General features: G+C 41.9%; 1 protein-coding gene across 3 annotated transcripts in view; it reads right to left on the bottom strand.

The window, feature by feature from the left end:
* Positions 1-17,274, bottom strand: part of UBN2 (ubinuclein 2) — an 83,562-nt gene that overhangs the window by 16,687 nt on the left and 49,601 nt on the right. For all 3 annotated transcript variants that reach the window (XM_053256169.1, XM_053256167.1, XM_053256168.1), the window contains 3 exons: positions 12,596-12,646; positions 10,614-10,656; positions 6,924-8,459 (listed from right to left, as the gene is read on the bottom strand). In XM_053256169.1, coding sequence (XP_053112144.1) covers positions 6,924-8,459; positions 10,614-10,656; positions 12,596-12,646 — 1,630 coding nt within the window. The remainder of the gene's footprint in view (positions 1-6,923; positions 8,460-10,613; positions 10,657-12,595; positions 12,647-17,274) is intronic.

The raw sequence follows: 17,274 nt of genomic DNA, 5'->3' as shown, positions 1-17,274 counted from the left end.
CTGAAGGTTGGAGAGCCCTCCAGAACAGGATGGTATGCAGCATAGGAGTCGCAGAAGGATGGGTGGTAGAAAAAAGTGAGTGAAAATAGTTCCTTTCCATTGTGTGAATAGAAGCACATTCTGTTCATAGTACTTAAGATCCAACTTAAGGGTTCTAAAAGAATACATAACATCATTGTATGGAACAAAGCAACCATGACTAAATAATCCAAGTATAAGAAGCAGCAGATCTACAAAGTAACTGCAATGGATGTGTACCCATCATCATTATCCAAATATGTTCATGTCATCTTGTCCACAGAAAGAGCAGCTGAGAATCAAATGCAATCATTTATGAATTCATGTTTAAAGTTACCAATAGTTGTTCAATCTATTCCAGTTGGCCAGATCTCCCCGTAGTTTTGCACCTCCAATAACTCAAAACGTGTATAGGCTGGGTATAGTATTCAAGTTATACTGGCCAGTTTGTTTCTGAAACTTCTTTAGGCATTTCTTAAAAGCAACCAAAGTACACAGAGAAGACTCAACTTACTAAGGCAAAATGCTAATACAGAACGTATCATATAACTACAATCCAGAATACATTAGGCATGTCTACTTCACTTCTCAACAATTTCAAATTTGATTTAAAGCACATCTAAATTTCTCTGGATTGCAGAGATTGTCAAATACCTGTCCAGTTAAAAAAGAAAGTTGTATTGGTATTAGATGTTCAGTTTATTATCACTGTCCACTATGCAACGAAAACCTAACCTCTTTCAATTCTTCTCTTAGAAGAATTGGTAAAAGGACGGTTTTTCAGTTTATCAAGGGGTGGGAGAGGGGGTGTGCTATGACAGCATAAAGAATGTTCCAAGGTTGTGAAGAATGACCTCGAATGTGGTGGTTCCAATTTATAGCTCACTGCAGTAATAAACAGAACTAGTGTGGAATCACGGGGTGTGTGGGGTGTGTGTGTGTGTGGGGGGGGTTAACCGTTTGTTGATAGTTGGAGTCAAATATACTCCAAAGTAATGAAAATAATGCATATAACTTTTATGCAAATCTTCTGCAACACCATGCACCATGTATTCCTGTATTATGACAAGGTTTGAATTTCCATGTGGTATTTCAGGGCCTTCTATTCTCAGATCTAATGAAAAATATTCTTTACAGCCTTTTGGGTCAATTCTAATTGCCTGAAAAAAACACCTGAAAAATCTGTGCACATAAGGTACTATGGGGTCAAAATGATCCTGGAAATGCAGTTTAATTTTTTAGTTACTCTGTCTATAGATTCTGAAGACTGAATCCTCTTCTTTCAGTTTATTGTGAGAAAGCAAAGAAGATGAAACACAGTATTGTGTCTACTTCCATAAGACAAATCTTTTACTTTTCTTAAAGTCCCCCACCCCCCATCCCTCTTAGAAACAGTGCCAGGTGGTGGTCACTGGGGCTGGGGGGCAGAGAGTAGGATAGAATTGAATACACACTGCCCATGCTCAGAGAGGCACTCTTTCCATTCCATCATTCACATCTTCTCTAGAATATGTCAACCTTCAGCTTAACTCTTCTGTCCACCTCACCCACATTGCCACCCCAATCTGATGTCAGGCTCACCATGGCATACAATCTCCCTGTGCTCAGAGACCTCCTTTCCTCCAGCTGAAGACAGATTCAGATTTCCTGAAGTCTTTGTTCCCTTCATAATTACACTTAAAATCTTCAGAAGCTCTCTGAAGGCAGTTTATCTGCCTTTTACAGAAGATAAAACTTCTGTAGATCCTCAAAAAAAACCCAAAAACCCATTTCTGTTACAGACAGCAACACAATAGTTTTTACCCAACACGTACTGGAAACAGGGTCAGGACAGCCACTGAGCGTGGGAAGGCCATCTCTTAAACTGACAAAACAGAAAAAGCACTTTGTGGCACGAGAGCTTTCATAGTTAAAAAACGGAATCGTATCTATCAAGACTCACACAAATATATCAATTATATTTTAACTTCCAATAAATATTATTGGGGGGAAAATAACTGCATCAGGTTTTGTGTAATAGTTGCTTCTAAGAGACAGGCAGAGAAGTGTGCAAACTGTACAAAATAAAGCCTTGGATTTACAAACCAGTATTCTGTATAAAACATGCTCTTAGATAACTATTCTGTACCAACAGTCTCAGCCAGACTCTGCAAAGTCCGCCTCTGTCAAGAGGACAGAGGAAATGCCCCACAGAGGGAAAATGGGGCTATGAAAGACAAGCTCACCTATTTGGGAAACGACAGCAATACCAAACCCAGTGGCTACTTGTCTATTTTAGGGTGGGGATGAGGGAGAGAGTTAAAGGAAAAAAACACCCACTGCTCAGCTGACAGAAGGGGGAAAGTGGGAGGGAAGAGCCAAGAAAGTTTTTTGCTAGAGCTTCTCCCCCCATCCGCCCCTCCAACTCCACCATCCTGGAGCTCGCTGAACATAGCCAGCCAGGCAGCCTCCCATCCCTCCTGCCACCCCATCTTTCTACCACCACATTTCTCCCTGTCCTGGATGGAGCAGCGCGTTTTCACTTTTAAAAAGCAACCCCTTCTCTCAGAGGTGGGCAGCCACTGAAGTGACTCTGGGGTGCACCATGGTGCCCAACTGTACCCCAAATGAGCTGCCGGACAGTGTGTAGAGCCTGCCTGGAGATGGCCCTCTTGTTGGCTACACGGGTAGCTGTGAGGGCAGAGGAGGGGAGGAGAGGCCGCAGAAGCGGAGTCCAGAGGAAAGGAAAGGAGGCAGAAGAGGTGAGAAAGGAGACGGAGCAGAGGAGAGGGCTGCATGATCGACCACCTCCTCACTGCCAGCTTGGTCAGTCTCCAAGTGGGCTCTGCACACTGCCCAGGCAGCTTGGATGAGGTGTAGTAAGGAGCTGTATCCCACCGCGACTTCAGCTGCTGCCACCACTAGCAGCAACACACCTGCCTTCTTCTGCTCCCTTCTTTTCCCGGCCAAATGGAGCGCATGCGTAAACTCAGCCTTCGCAAGGTGAGAGTGGCAACGCTGCTGCCCACAGGAGTTTTAAAAAACCTGCGGAAAAACAACACATTCTGGGTTCTTCTGGGGAGTGAATACGCTAATTGCATAGGACGGGATTTGGCCTGGCATTTACTGCAGTTGTGAGCGCCAGATCTGCCACCAGCATGGCTTCTGCAAAGGTAAATCTTGCCTCACAAACTTTCTGGAGTTCTTTGAGAGTGTCAACAAGGTGTGGATCAAGGTGATCCAGTTGACATAGTATACCTGGACTTCCAAAAAGCTTCTGACAAAGTTCCTCATCAGAGTCCTGAGAAAACCTAGCAGTCATGGGATAAGGGGACAGGTACATGTGTGGATTGCTAACTGGTTGAAGGACAGGAAACAGAGGGTAGGTATAAATGCAGAGTTTTCACAATGGAGGGAAGTAAGAAGTAGGGTACCCCAGGGATCTATACTGGGACCGGTACTTTTTAATGTATTCGTAAATGATCTAGAAGTAGGGGTAAGCAGCAAGGTGACCAAATCTGCAGACGACACCAAATGCTTTTGGGTAGTGAATTCCAAAACAGATTGTGAGGAGCTCTAAAACAGGCATCCCCAAACTGCGGCCCTCCAGATGTTGCTGAACCACAACTCCCAGCATCCCTAAACACAATTTTTTGTGGCTGGGTATGCTGGAAGTTGTAGTTCAGCAACATCTGGAGGGCCGCAGTTTGGGGATGCCTGCTCTAAAAGGATCTCTCCAAACTGGGTGAGTGGGTGACAAAGTGACAAATGCGGTTCAATTTTGGCAAGAGTAAAGTGATGCACAATGGGACGAAAACCCCCAACTTCAAGTATACGCTGATGGGATCTGAGCTGTCGGTGACTGACCAGTTGAGGGATCTTGGGGTCATGGTGGATAGCTTGTTGAAAGTGTCGACTCAATGTGTGGCAGCTGTGAAAAAGGCCAATTCCATGTCAAGGATCATTAGAAAGGGGATTGAAAATAAAACTGCCAATATTATAATGCCCTTATACAAAACTATGATGTGTCCACACCTGGAGTACTGCATACAATTCTGATCACCACATCTAAAAAAGGACATTGTAGAACTGGAAAAGGTGCAGAAGAGGGCAACCAAGATGATCAGGGGCCTAGAACACCTTCCTTATGAGGCAAGGCTACAACACCTGGGGCTATTTAGTTTAGGAAAAAAGACGACTGCGCGGAGACATGATAGAGGTCTATAAAATCATGTATCGTAGGGAGAAAGTGGATAGTGAAAAATTTTTCTCCCTCTCTCATAACAGCAGGAGTTAAGGGCATGCCCTCAACTCCTGCCTGTAGGTTTCCAGCGGCATCTCGTGGGTCACTGTGTGAAACAGGATGCTGGACTAGTTGGGCCCTGGGCCTGATCCAGCAGGGCTGTTTTCAGGTTCTTGCTACGCAGATTTCTTAACTTGTCTTTGCACACAACACACAGAGGCAGAAGAAGTCCCCTCTTGGACAGCAGTCAAATCAAATCTAGTAGGATTTCCAACAGCGAGAGGGAAGTAGAACAGATTGTTTGTGTCTGTTTGGTGAAGGGGATGCAGTGCCCTTCCTGCTCTTAAAGACCAGCCACTCATGGTTAGAACCTTTGTGACCCAGAATAACTGTTTTCCTCCCCATACATATTTGCATAGTTCATGTTAAGCAATACTGCTTTTGAAGATCACTGTGATCCTAAACGCATTTTCAAGTGTTTACAAGCAATCTGCAATCTTAAACCTCAGCAGGTGAACAGACTTAATGGCACCTCTCAAAGACCTTTCAATGACCCCTTTCCTCTTATCCAGACATATATTTTCAAAATATGCCATTGCGAGTTGCTCTCTGGCATCTTTATAACCAGCCATTCTAGAGCAATACAAATGCAGATATGCGAACGAATTGGAAAATATTCATCTAACACTTTAGTTTCCATACACTTTTTGTGGAGCTACATTATAAAGGCTGGTTATAATGTGGCTGCAATTGGCTATTTCCTGTAGCTTCTGAACAGCCACCAAGAAAGCTAGCTATGTTCTTGTTGCTCCTAATTAGCAAAAGAAAAATGGCCAAACTATATTCCATGGAAGAAACTGTAGTATGAGCTATGGTTGTAAGTTCTGTAAAAATTTTTTGCTTTGTTAGAGGTAATTCACAACTCATGACAACTACCTTACTTAACTGTTATAATTATGTTAATGACACATTTTTAACATTTTAAAAACAGTGAGGTCAGTTTAGATTCCACACACCATTCCTGCACCACGCACTTTACACTATAGATATTATTGACCCTGATTACTTCTTTGAAATTTGCAAGTAGTGTCATGCTTAAATCCCTGAGATGCATTTTTATTACTTTTTTGGAGTACATTTCACCCCCAAACCAGTTTGATGCAGTACATTTCTCAATCAACCAAGAGCTAAAAACTTAATTAAAAATATTGTCACAATTAATACTGATATCCAGCCTAACCTCCATACCCACATACTACTGGGGAGGAGGACAATTTTAAGTTATCTCCCTTTCACCCTGCAGCCACCTATGCCTCTTGAACTATCTCCCCTTAGGGTCCTCCAAACAGCAGAGTGAAGGAGAGGTCTGACAATTTCATTCCCAATACACAACTGAAAATTCTGGCACATCACCAGAGTCAGTCTAGATGCTGGTCAATATATTTATCTCTATTTATATGTCCATAAGGAGTCCAATACTACCCTTATTTGATCGCAATGCAAGACTGCTTATCAAACTAGCAATTAAGACTAACACAACCTAGCAGTTCAGTATACTGTTAACAAAAACATACCTCTTTCAGTATCAGAAATGCACTTGCTAGACTATACATTTAAAAGGTGTCAAATCACACATTTTCAAATGAATATGATCAATGAATGCATGGTTCATTATTCTGAATTATTTCAAGCATAACCGTTTTTGCTATTTCCCTCCAATTTCAAACACTTTATCATCAATAAATTGATGATCTGAACACTGTAGTGGTTAAAGTGCTGGACTAGGACTGGGGAGACCTGAGTTCAAATCTCCATTCAGCCATAATACTAGCTGGGTGACTCTGGGCCAGTCACTTCACTCTCAGCCTAACCTACTTCACAGGGTTGTTGTGAGGAGAAACCTAAGTATGTAGTACACTGCTCTGGGCTCCGTGGAGGAAGAGCGGGATATAAAATGTAAAAATAAATAAATAAAAATAAAGATGAGTGGATGAAGAGAGGAAAAGGAAGGTCAGGGGCCATCCCTAATAAATATCTAATGGTGCACATGCTGCATAAATAATTGTCTGCAACTTGTGCTTTTGATGATCTAACATTACCTCACTTTATAGCCAATTTGAACTATTTATAAGCTAAGTCTATCAAAAGCTTAATTACCATGGGCAGCATCCAGAGCAACACTTGCAAGCAAGATTTAGTCGAAGCAATTTTCCCTGCTGACACCTCCTCCATGTACTCCCCACCAGTCTGTCAGTTTCAAACAGCTTACGACAGAATTTTATATTGCACACAGTGCTAGAATGCCACAGAAGACAATACAACCATGTTGAGTTCTCTTCCTCCCATAACTTCTCACTTACCCATGCTGTACATTTCCCCGTTTCCACATCACTGGCTGCCAATGGAGAGACGATAAAATGCTTATGACTGTATTTCAACATGGGTCAGTGATCCTACACATTATGGAGGAAGAAGAGAACTCAAAGCAATGTCATTTTCTGTGTTGGATAACCTGCAAATTCCTTCTTCACTTAGAATGCAAGTTGTATCTCTTCTGAACGAAAGCGCTTTATACCCCCGATCAGTGAGAGTCTTGGCATATGTCTAGCATAATTATGTTTGAGGATGATACATATCCAATTAGTCTTATTAAGACTAATTAATTTTTGCATTCAACACGTACCTGCACACTGGCTGGTATAACTGTAGACCCTGAGGCAGAAGATGGTCTATGTGGAGTTGACAATTTAGTAGCACCCTGTGTTCCATTTCCTGTTGCCCCAGAGAGATTAGTCCTATTAGCTCCACTTGCATTAAGGTTGCTGCCCCTGTTGACAGGTACATTCATTCCAACTCCACTCAAGTTATTTTTGCCAACAGTTCCGGAGGCAGTAGAGCTGGACAACTTTGAAGGAGCCTGAGGATTCTTTGCTGGTTGAAGGCCTGAGGTGCGATTAGAGGGCAGTAAGTTAATTGCAGGAGACTGCCTGCTGACATTTACTCCACTGGGCTGTTTATGAAGGGAATTGTTGCTGCTGGAGTGACTACTCTGGGATACTAGTGCACTTGAACTGGAAGAACTGGGAGAGGATATGGGCTTGGATGTTGAGGTGGACTTAGAAGACAGTTTAGGTGATGCAATAGGCTTGGGTGTTACAGAAGGCTTGGATGCCGTGGGCTTGGGAGAGGCAGCAGGTTTGGGGGAGGGAGCCATGGAGAAAGGAGGCTTGAAACCCTGGGCAGAAATTTGTGATACCATGGCCTTGGCTAAATAGTTACTAGAGGTAGAGGTGCTGGATGTCGTCCGAGACACAAGTGGGTGAGCCATTTGGGAACTACTCCCAGAGGTGGTGTTAGGTAAAGGAAGGCGGTATACTATTGATTTATCTGAACTCTTGGTAACTGGGGAAGAACAGGAGAGTTTAGGATTGCTACTTAGTTTCACCACAGGGTTGGTCTGAGATTTACTAATAGTTGCTTGTAGAGGAGACACATATTTTTGTTGGGCAGCTGATTGCTGGTGAACCTTTGTCACTTGTAATGTTGAGGAGCCGCAACCTTGAACTTCTGAAGAGGTTACAAGGACAGCCGTATCCTTTGGCCTCTGTGAAGCAGAGGAAGCTGTGACTTGGACCTTGCAGGAAGAAGATATATGGGTCTGTGAAGAGGAAGCAGCTTGAATTTGGCTTGACCTCTGTAATCCTTGTTGCAGAAGCTTGGCTGGCAAGGGCTCCAAGGAAACCTTGGGGTTTTGAATTGAAGATCCAGCAATAAGGCCTGAAGAGATGCCAGTCTGAAGCAAATCCTGGGATTTCTTTGGTACTGGTCCTGTGTGCCCAGCTATAAGACTTGATGAATGTGGTGTCTGAACAGTCTCTACCTTTTTCGAGGATGAGAGAGGTAACTTGCTCATTATACTTGCTAACTTCTCTTCTCTCAGCCCAGGCCGAGGTCTCGAAGTTGGTGTCTCTACAGAGGGCCCAACAGGAGAACTTTTGGCTCCATTGTTAATAACAGCTAGAGCATCAGAAATAGAATCCAGTGAAGGTGGGTTGAAGGAGAGATCTTCATCCAGTGAGTCATCCAGACAGATTGTCTCTGGTGCTGGGTTACAGCTAGAACTGGCTAGGGCACTGACAGGTGTGCTGGTACTTGAAGCAGGAACACAAGCAGAAGTAAAAGCAGTGCAGGTTCTCTGCTCCTTCTTTGGACTAGAGTCCTTGTGTAGAAAAAATTGAGAAGTTAACACACATTTTTCAAAGTAGGGAGACAACTTTCAAGCAATGCTTGTATTTTGCATGTTTATGATCACGCATATATCAACAAGTGTAGTTTTCCTTTGAGACAGTTTTGGTATTTGATTAGAGGTTGAAAATACATGCTTGCTTACCAATCAAGTTTTTAAAACTACAGAATTTAGACATTTACAAGAAAAACTGGATTTGCTAAAAATACAAACCTGCATTTTAAACAGCAAAATGCTAATTTATGGGAAATGTGCATCTGCTTCTACATCCAAGCGCTGCTAGAGATGCCCTGCTCCAACTATCATTTGCACAAGACAGAGCATAGAACAAGGATTTTTCTGTTGTAACTAGATGGTTATAGAACTTGCTCCCATGTTCCTATGTCCTTTCAGAAAACATTAAGATTTTTCTTTTATCCGACAGGACTTATTCTTGATCCAATATGAGTTAACTGAATTTATTTTAAAATGTTACTGGCAAATATTGCTATGAGTTTTCAATGGTAATTTTACAATTGATGTTAGCTACCTTGAGTTTCTATTAAGAAGGAAAAACAGGGTATAAAACTTGAGATTCAAGCTGCAAGCTACACATGATAACAAAAGATCCACATTTAAGAATGCATCTGCCCAACCAGGTCTCTAGAGGGGGAGATGTTGAAAAGATTTATGTGCAAGCAAGGAGTGAATGACAGCTACACCTGCCTTTCTTATACCCACAGTACACCCCTCTGAGATGTTTTTTGCTCCCCACCCAGGATCAGAACCAGAAGTGAGCCCAGTTAGGCCTGCGAATGAGAAGAGTTCAGCACGTGTCACCCACACATCTCTTTGGTGCTTTAAATTACATCTCCCACTTCAGATGTCATGGGGAAGGCCCACTTTTAAAGAGACAGATCTGTCACCACCACACAAATCTAGACCTAAGAAAACAAATCCAATTTACCAGCTATCAGAATTAGCACAAAGAAAAGACTATACAAAGCTCATTTTTGAATTGTTCATGGAAACATGTACAATAACCATGCATCACAAAGCTTTGTTCTAGGACTGGTTTTCATCATTAAGAAGGCAAACCAGCATTCTTTACTGGACAAACTTCAGTTGATGAAAAGCACAACACACTGTAAAAACTCAGATATACACTGTCACTTAAAAAAAAGTACTGTTTGAATAAAGGCTATAGATTTTCCCTAATTTGCCTCAATCTTTTGCCTGCAATGTCAGCAGTATGCCAAACTATGCAGTTTTTATGAATTTAAAAATATGTCAAAGGAAGCCTCTGACAAATATTCAAGTGCCCAGATGTGGAGCCACCATTGTGCGCACGGGTTCAAAGAACCTGGGCCGCCAATGAAAAGGGCTGCCAAAGCCCACAGGAGGGCAATGACTCAGGGTCTGGAAAAGCCCTGAGTGAACTCTCCCCTATCCAGTGAGGGAGAGAAAGGGAAATACATGCTGTCAGGCAGCAAACACTGCCTGAAATGAGATGGGGAAAGCAAAGGGGATGTGGCTGGGGCTTGAGATAGCCCGAGCACGCTTTCCCCATCTCATTTCAGGCAGTGTTTGCTGCCTGACAGCATTTCCCTTTTTCTCCCTCGCTGGAGGAAGAGAAAGGGAAATAAAGGCTGTCAGGCAGCAAATGCTGCCTGAAAAGGACAAGGGAGAGTTCGCTCAGGGCTCTTGAGATCACCCAGCATTCCAGGTGTGTCCCTATCAACTTCGCAATGCCTGGACCAATATGAACCAAATTTGCTACGGTTGAAGGGACACCTCGATGGTGCAGATGGTGATGATGTCATCCACCCCAATTCAAGATGGCAGACGCTTAAACATTTGAGGTGCAAATGGGTTAACTTGTGAACCATCCAAATGATTTGAACCAAATTTGCTACAGGTATAGGGATACATAGGGACTGCTCAAGGGTGTAGTTTGTAATGTCATCATCACCCCAGATTCAAGACGGTGGACACATGCACATTCAAGGTGCAAGTGGGCTAACTTGTGAACTGCCTAACCAACTGGACCAAAGTTTAGTCCAGTTGTAGGGTTAGTGAAAGGAAAATAGACAGATTAATTCTTACTAGAACAACTTGTACTTTATTTTTTTGCAATTCATTACATACCTTCACTTTGGGTTTAGGTGCCAGAATCACTTTTTTCTTTGCCCTAGAAGAAAAGGCACACAACTACTGTTAGTTCAAAAATACAAGAGGCATACTGTAAGGACATTGAACACAGAAAAGCCAATATAGTTAAGTGTGGAGCAGACAAGTCTGAAGAGGAAGCAAAGTGAGGACTCAACAAATCCAGAGGCATTTTTGCAAGCAAATGCATCACCCCACAAAATGTATGTGCCCAGCATTTTTCCTTCTTAGAAGATGCTCCTAAACCCAAACACTGATCTTTTAACTTAATTTTTTAAAACTTGGATTTTAATGAAATTCCCATACTTCTTTTTGAAGTTCAGGTTTTGTAGAGTTCTTGCCAAGAGAATGAGTGTGTGTCAGACACACATGTGGGATCATGAACATATCTCACTCTGAATCTTGGTCCTTCTTTTGAGATTAGTAGAATTCAGTAAGTAAACATTTACTTAAAACCTTTCCATAAAAAACTCAAAACAATTTGCATACCCCTCAAAATCTAAGTTCTACCACAACATAATACACATAAGATCAAATTAAAGTCAAAAGAAAAAGACAATCATTAATAAAAGCCACAATCATTAATAAAAGTAGAGAACTACTTTTCATCGAGTAATACAGAAACAATGAAGAAGTGGGGAAACTTGGGAGGGAACAGCATCGAAGGCAGCGAGACACCAGGCATTCACCCTCAAGCAAGCCACCCGACAGGAAGTACGACCACTTTGGGAGCGGCGCAGGATAAATAATGGTGGCCAAGCGGGTGAGCAGGAGACACTGGGGGCAGGAGGAAGAGAGGAGCCTGGGCCAGCAGGGGGCAGGGAGGGGGGAGAAGAGAGGAGCCTGGGCCAGAGGAGACTGGACCTCAAATATGACAACTTCCCAGTTATGTTATCTATCCTTTATGGGCAAGAATCAAACCTGAATACAGAACATGAGGGGCCATAGTACAATGACAGAGCACATGCTTTACATTTGGAAGTTCCAGGGTTTAACCCTAGTATTTCCAGGAAGGGCTGAAAAAGAAACTCCTGTTGGAAACCGAGGAGAGCCCCTGCCAGTCAGTATAGATAATACTGAACTAGATGGACCAGTGATCTGACTCAATATAGGGCAGCTTTGTAAGTTCAAACAGTTATCAAGCGGCCAGAGTGTGTGATCCCCTCCAGAGCAGTTAAGCTCTGTAAAGATGTTCAAGTTTTCATGTTTTGTGTGTTTTCTATTGTTTGTAAACATTTAAAAAAACATGGAGCATATCTTGGTTAGAACTTTAAATCAATTTTTTTCTTATGGGGAAAAGTAGGTGCAAATCTTATACTGTATCTTGATTCAACTTTCATAGAACTTCCAGTGGCCAGGTAAAATTGCCTCAGGGGTGAGACTGGCCTGCAGGACACCAGTTGGTCACCCTGGCCTGCACTGAGAATTTCCACACCACTTCTTATATTTCTACCTCTACATCTTACTTTCTACCATAAAAATATGTAGTTAATTGCATTTCTGATGACAGTCTGGTAAGTGTGTGAAAAGGGGAAACCAAAAGGAGTAGAATTAGTTTGTGGTATAATGTGCCCCCAAACCTTGCTATTTATTTGTCATAAGGTGTGTATTTATGGGTAAAGACAAAAAGATCAGTACAGCTTTTAACAGCTAAATTTTTCATGACTTGTGAATCTATCTAGAAATAATACTGTATATTCATTAACTTTAGTTCCAGCTCATAGTTTCCCCCTTGAATACTGAAACATTGTGTCAAGGTGTTTCAATATGAGTCACTAGAAGAATCACATCAAGATTAAGCTATTAATAAAGTGAATTCTAAAACAATACGAACAGAAAAACACAATATGACAGCAGCAACAGACATTGTAATAAACCCAAATCATACTGAGATTGGAAGAAAGAAGCCACTAGGGAAAATCATGGAAGACAACAAGAGCATGTGTCGATGTTATACTCACGGAGCAGATGTGAGATGATTATGAACACTTCGGCTTTCTTTAAAGAGCATCCTGTAGAGAGAGGAAATAATTCTAAAATCTAATTGATCAAACATGACAAGTAGAAACCTATCAGTAATTTCTCCAGAATGAGATTCAGATAAATCACTTGCCAAATCATTAGTTTATTTGCACAAGAACTTGGCACAGCAAGGTAGCTAGAAACAGTGCAAACTGTGATACTAGAAGAATCCCACTTATTAAGTGTCCGTGCCTTTAGTAACACAGAGGAAATGACTGAAGGGCCGTATCAAAGCTAAACACAGCAAACTGACAATATTAACATGTTCTATACATCAAATATGGCTTGTAATTAGCTCCTGGCACAGTGGATATCAATCATAACCTTCAGGAAGAGCAGAAGTGCAATACAGACTAGCCCCAAATTTAAAAAGTATTTAATATAACATGGCACTACTTTATTGGACTAATTTGCAATAATGGACTGCTCTACTATAAGGTTGGATACAAGCCAAAATGTCTCCATTCTAAGTAATTTATCCTGTGCATCAGATGGACGAGGTTCTCTTTTCAGGGTTTATATCAGGAGACATATTGCTGTGCTAGGCTACTACTCCAGACTGGAGAAGCAGTAAATACAATGAATGGGTAGAAATGGGCAGCTAGAATGGTATAGCAGTGATCTGAGTAGGAAAGCCCTAACGATTAGAAAGTCCTTGAAAAACCCTTTTAGGAGGGGCGTTAAGGAAGGAAATGCTTTGAGTTTTTAGCATATATAAGCGTGTGACTGTTTACAGCTTAAGTGAAGATCACAATACTAATGTACTAAATGTACAACAGAATTACACTTTCTGGACACTAACAAGCAGTAAAATTGTATCAGTGTGATGCAGTATAGAAGATTCAATAATTATTGTATTAAGGCTGAAATACTGCAGCAGGAATCCACATTAGAGAAGGCACTTATTGGAAGACTTATGAGGATACTTATATTGAAGTATTTTCCCCCTACTGAAATGCAGCCTGCTATGAGAGCCAGAATAGGCAGTTCATTCACTGTGAAGTGCTGCTAAGTTTCAAATCAACATTTCCCCAGAATATGTTTCCATGCTTCTCTAGGTTCCATTATGCTAACTGAAAACAGATTTACAGGTGCAAAGTACATCTTACACATGAAAAGCTGTAGACACACACAGTAGCAGAGCCAGGTCATGGCGGCCCCACTCACACTGCTCCTTATGCCTGACATCAGATGCAGGGGTTAGCCACACCTTCACATCTGATTCAGTCGCAGGGGCATGGTCTGGCTCCCAAACAGAGCTGCACAGCCCCATTTGGGAGTTAGATCCAGGCCAACGCTGTGTTTGCAGGGCTGGCTATCGAACTCCCAAACGGGGCCACGCAGCCCCATTCGGGAGCTATATCAGGGCCAGTGCTGCGTTCACAGCATGGCCAGAAGCCTTTAAGGCAGGCAAGCTGCTCCTGGTCGTGCTGCAAATGCAGCGCTGGCCATTTAACTCCTGAATGATGCTGCATGGCCCTGTTTGGGATCTAAACCAGACTCTGTGTCGGACGTCAAACATGGGGGCCACAAGGTGCGGCCCTGAGGGGCAGTGGCCCAGGTTCTTTGAACCCGGTTGCCCAATAGTGGCTATGCTCCTGCATGCACACACACACACACTTACAGGCTCAATGTTTTTTATAAAGTGGCAAGCATGTTCCATATAGGAGTTATTTAAGATGCATGGAACTACCATGCAACTAAATAATAGCAAAATATAACCAACTAGTAATGAGGTCCATCGCTGACCCAATAAAGTCATTTTGTGTAGATTACGCTTTAGGAAAGTTCAAAAGTATCTAATACAATTTGTTCATTATCATGCTTGCAAAAAGTAGAACAGTTTGAAATTTGTACGATTTCAACAGATTGTATTCAGAATCCCTTTCTAAGAATACTTTTTAAAAAAAAAAGTCAGTGAGCATATTCTGGTGTAAAAAATAGTGCATTCATTTAATTTTGTGGGAGGATTGTTTATGCAAAATTTGGTATCTACAGGTCATCAAGCAGTATAACTTTATTTTGCAAAAAACAACAAATTCTTCAAATATGTAAGAGATTCTCTGAATCCTGGTCACTGGAATAGTGCAAAACTTGAGATCTGACTGTGCAACACTTAGTTTCAATGAAGGCAAGTAGCCAATACAGACAGCATGATTGAGAAGTCTCTTGGATATTTTCTGTTTAAGCAGGACCATGGAATACATACAGTGTTATTTTCACTAGCTAGGACATGTTCTGTCTTTATTTCTAAAATCTTCAAATAAGTGGGGAAAGCCAGATAAATTCCAGCATTTTTCTGGATCCAAGACCATGACAAAACATTCTATTAGTTATACATTTGATAAAATAAAATGGACTGCTTTAGTTACCATGTCTTTGCCAAGTTTCTGAAACTGTCCTCAAATAGATTCAGTACTATCACTTGTGAGGAATAAATGCCATATCTAATTTGATACTGCACAGAACCCATCCCTGAGGAACACAATATGTCTACTGAATGTTTCAACATACCAACAACTTGAACATGATCAGCATTACCAGCTTTGCATAGATGTTTATATAGCTTAGATTTTGCTGGGTGCATAAAACATTATGAAATTGCTGTCTGAAGTAAGAAGTACACTTTGACTCCAATCCAGCTGTAATCGAGGACAACTAGTCAGAAGCACATCTCCATTTGTATCAAAAGATGCATCCAGTCAATTCAATGGGATTTGGATGGGCATCACAATATGGATAGGGATGAGGAAGCACATCCACAAAAGCTGCTTGTACACAGGCATTTATCTTCCTAGACTGGTTAGTTAAGGCCCTATCTTTGTGGACTGTGCAACATAATTTGTTCACAGTTAAAACAAAAGATCTTTTCCTGCAGAAATGTTTCATAATTCAAAATTCAATTCTGGAAATCTTCAGATGCTCTCATATACAGGCTTCTCATAAGGCACATACATAAGAAAGGCCTTGCTGGATCAGGCCCAAGGGCATGTAGAGCATCCTGCTTCACACAGTGGCCTACCAGATGCCTCTGAGAAGCCCACAGGCAAGAGGAGAGGGCATGCTCTCGCTCGTACTGCTACTCCCCTGGAACTGGTATTTAGAGGTATCTTCCCTCCAAGGCTGGAGCTGGCCTATAGCCCTGACTGGTAGCCATTGACAGACTTATCTCCATGAATTTATCTAAGTCTCCATCCGCAAATTCTTCACATCCTCTCTTACCTAAGCTGTGGTTTGTCTTTGTCTTGTCTATTTTATAATGCAAACTCTTCAAAGCAGGAAACAAATCTTGCTGTTCATAAAGAGCCAGGTATATTTACAGTACTACATACTCTGACTCTGCCAGATGTTGGATGGTGTTTGTTACTTGGGGTAGCTGTTCCTGGAGGGCTACTCCCTCCATCAACAGACATTCTACTGTGTCTGCCATCACTCTGCAATGGTGAGCATCTCCTGAAGCTGGAAAACCCACCACAATGGATCAGCAGCACCCTCTATTTCCTTTCCTTCAGCTGGCTTAAGTTTTCCAGTGGCAGATAGTTCCATAGATATTTGTTCTAAAACAAATTGGACTAGGCTCCTCCTGGGCCTTCCAGGGCACTACATGATGTTTCTGTCCCTCTGGGTCAATGGCCCAGGTAGCAGAGTACTCCAATTGGGTCTTAAACCTTTCCATAGGGACTTTCCTGTTCACTGTATGGATTATTCTCTTTAAATTGCATAACTTTGTCCTCAGAAGTCATATTGGGACATTGGCTCACTCATGCAAGCAAGGGTTAGTATTTGAACACTGACTCTCTGACCCAACGAGATTCCCATGATTGGACATTCCTTTTTATCAGAAGGCCTGCATGCCAGTCAGGACCAATCTGAGCTTTCAAGCCTTTAGACGGACTACTTTCACCATGTACACAGGTAAAATGAGGATGTGTAGAATTTAATTGGTCTATAACATTTAAGATAATAAGTAAATCCACTCATTCAAAATGTGGCTGAACCCAGCTCTTTGAAGTTTTCAGTATGTTTTGAAGAGGGAATAAACAGGAACAGCTCCTTTTTAAATGCATCCACTTCACTGACAGTGGTTAGTATTACTTTTGAAAAATTAAAACATTCCCAAGGTTGCACAGGGATGTTGCTAGCTCTATTAGATATGGTGGGTGGGAAGAGAATGGATGTCTTTGAAAACAGCAGGATCTGAGTGAGGCCAAAACTAAAAGGAACAGAACAAAACTGGCTGAGTTCAGTTTTGTGCAGGAACCGACACTGGTAGGCACTGTGATCACTGAAACACTGGCTACTAAAATTTACACAGGTGACCACATTTGTGGAGTGACTGAAAATCTCAATTGAGAAATCTTTTGATGAGATTGATCAGAGAGTCTATTTCATATTCCTCAGAGTAAAACACATTTGCCATGTTTCCCCCCTATTTAGGGCTTCCTAGGTTATTCCAAACTCCAGTTCTAAACCACTGCTTATTCCTGGACTATTTCCTCAGAAATACATGTCAGCCATACCAAACACTCCAGTGGGGTGTAAACCAAACTGGGGATGGGGTACACCATCAGATCTGGAATCCAGATCCCGTAACAATACACACATTAATATTGAATAG

The sequence above is a fragment of the Hemicordylus capensis genome, chromosome 5 (assembly GCF_027244095.1).
Source record: "Hemicordylus capensis ecotype Gifberg chromosome 5, rHemCap1.1.pri, whole genome shotgun sequence".
In the NCBI taxonomy this organism is placed as follows: domain Eukaryota; kingdom Metazoa; phylum Chordata; class Lepidosauria; order Squamata; family Cordylidae; genus Hemicordylus; species Hemicordylus capensis.
This window is presented reverse-complemented; position numbering and strand designations above follow the sequence as displayed.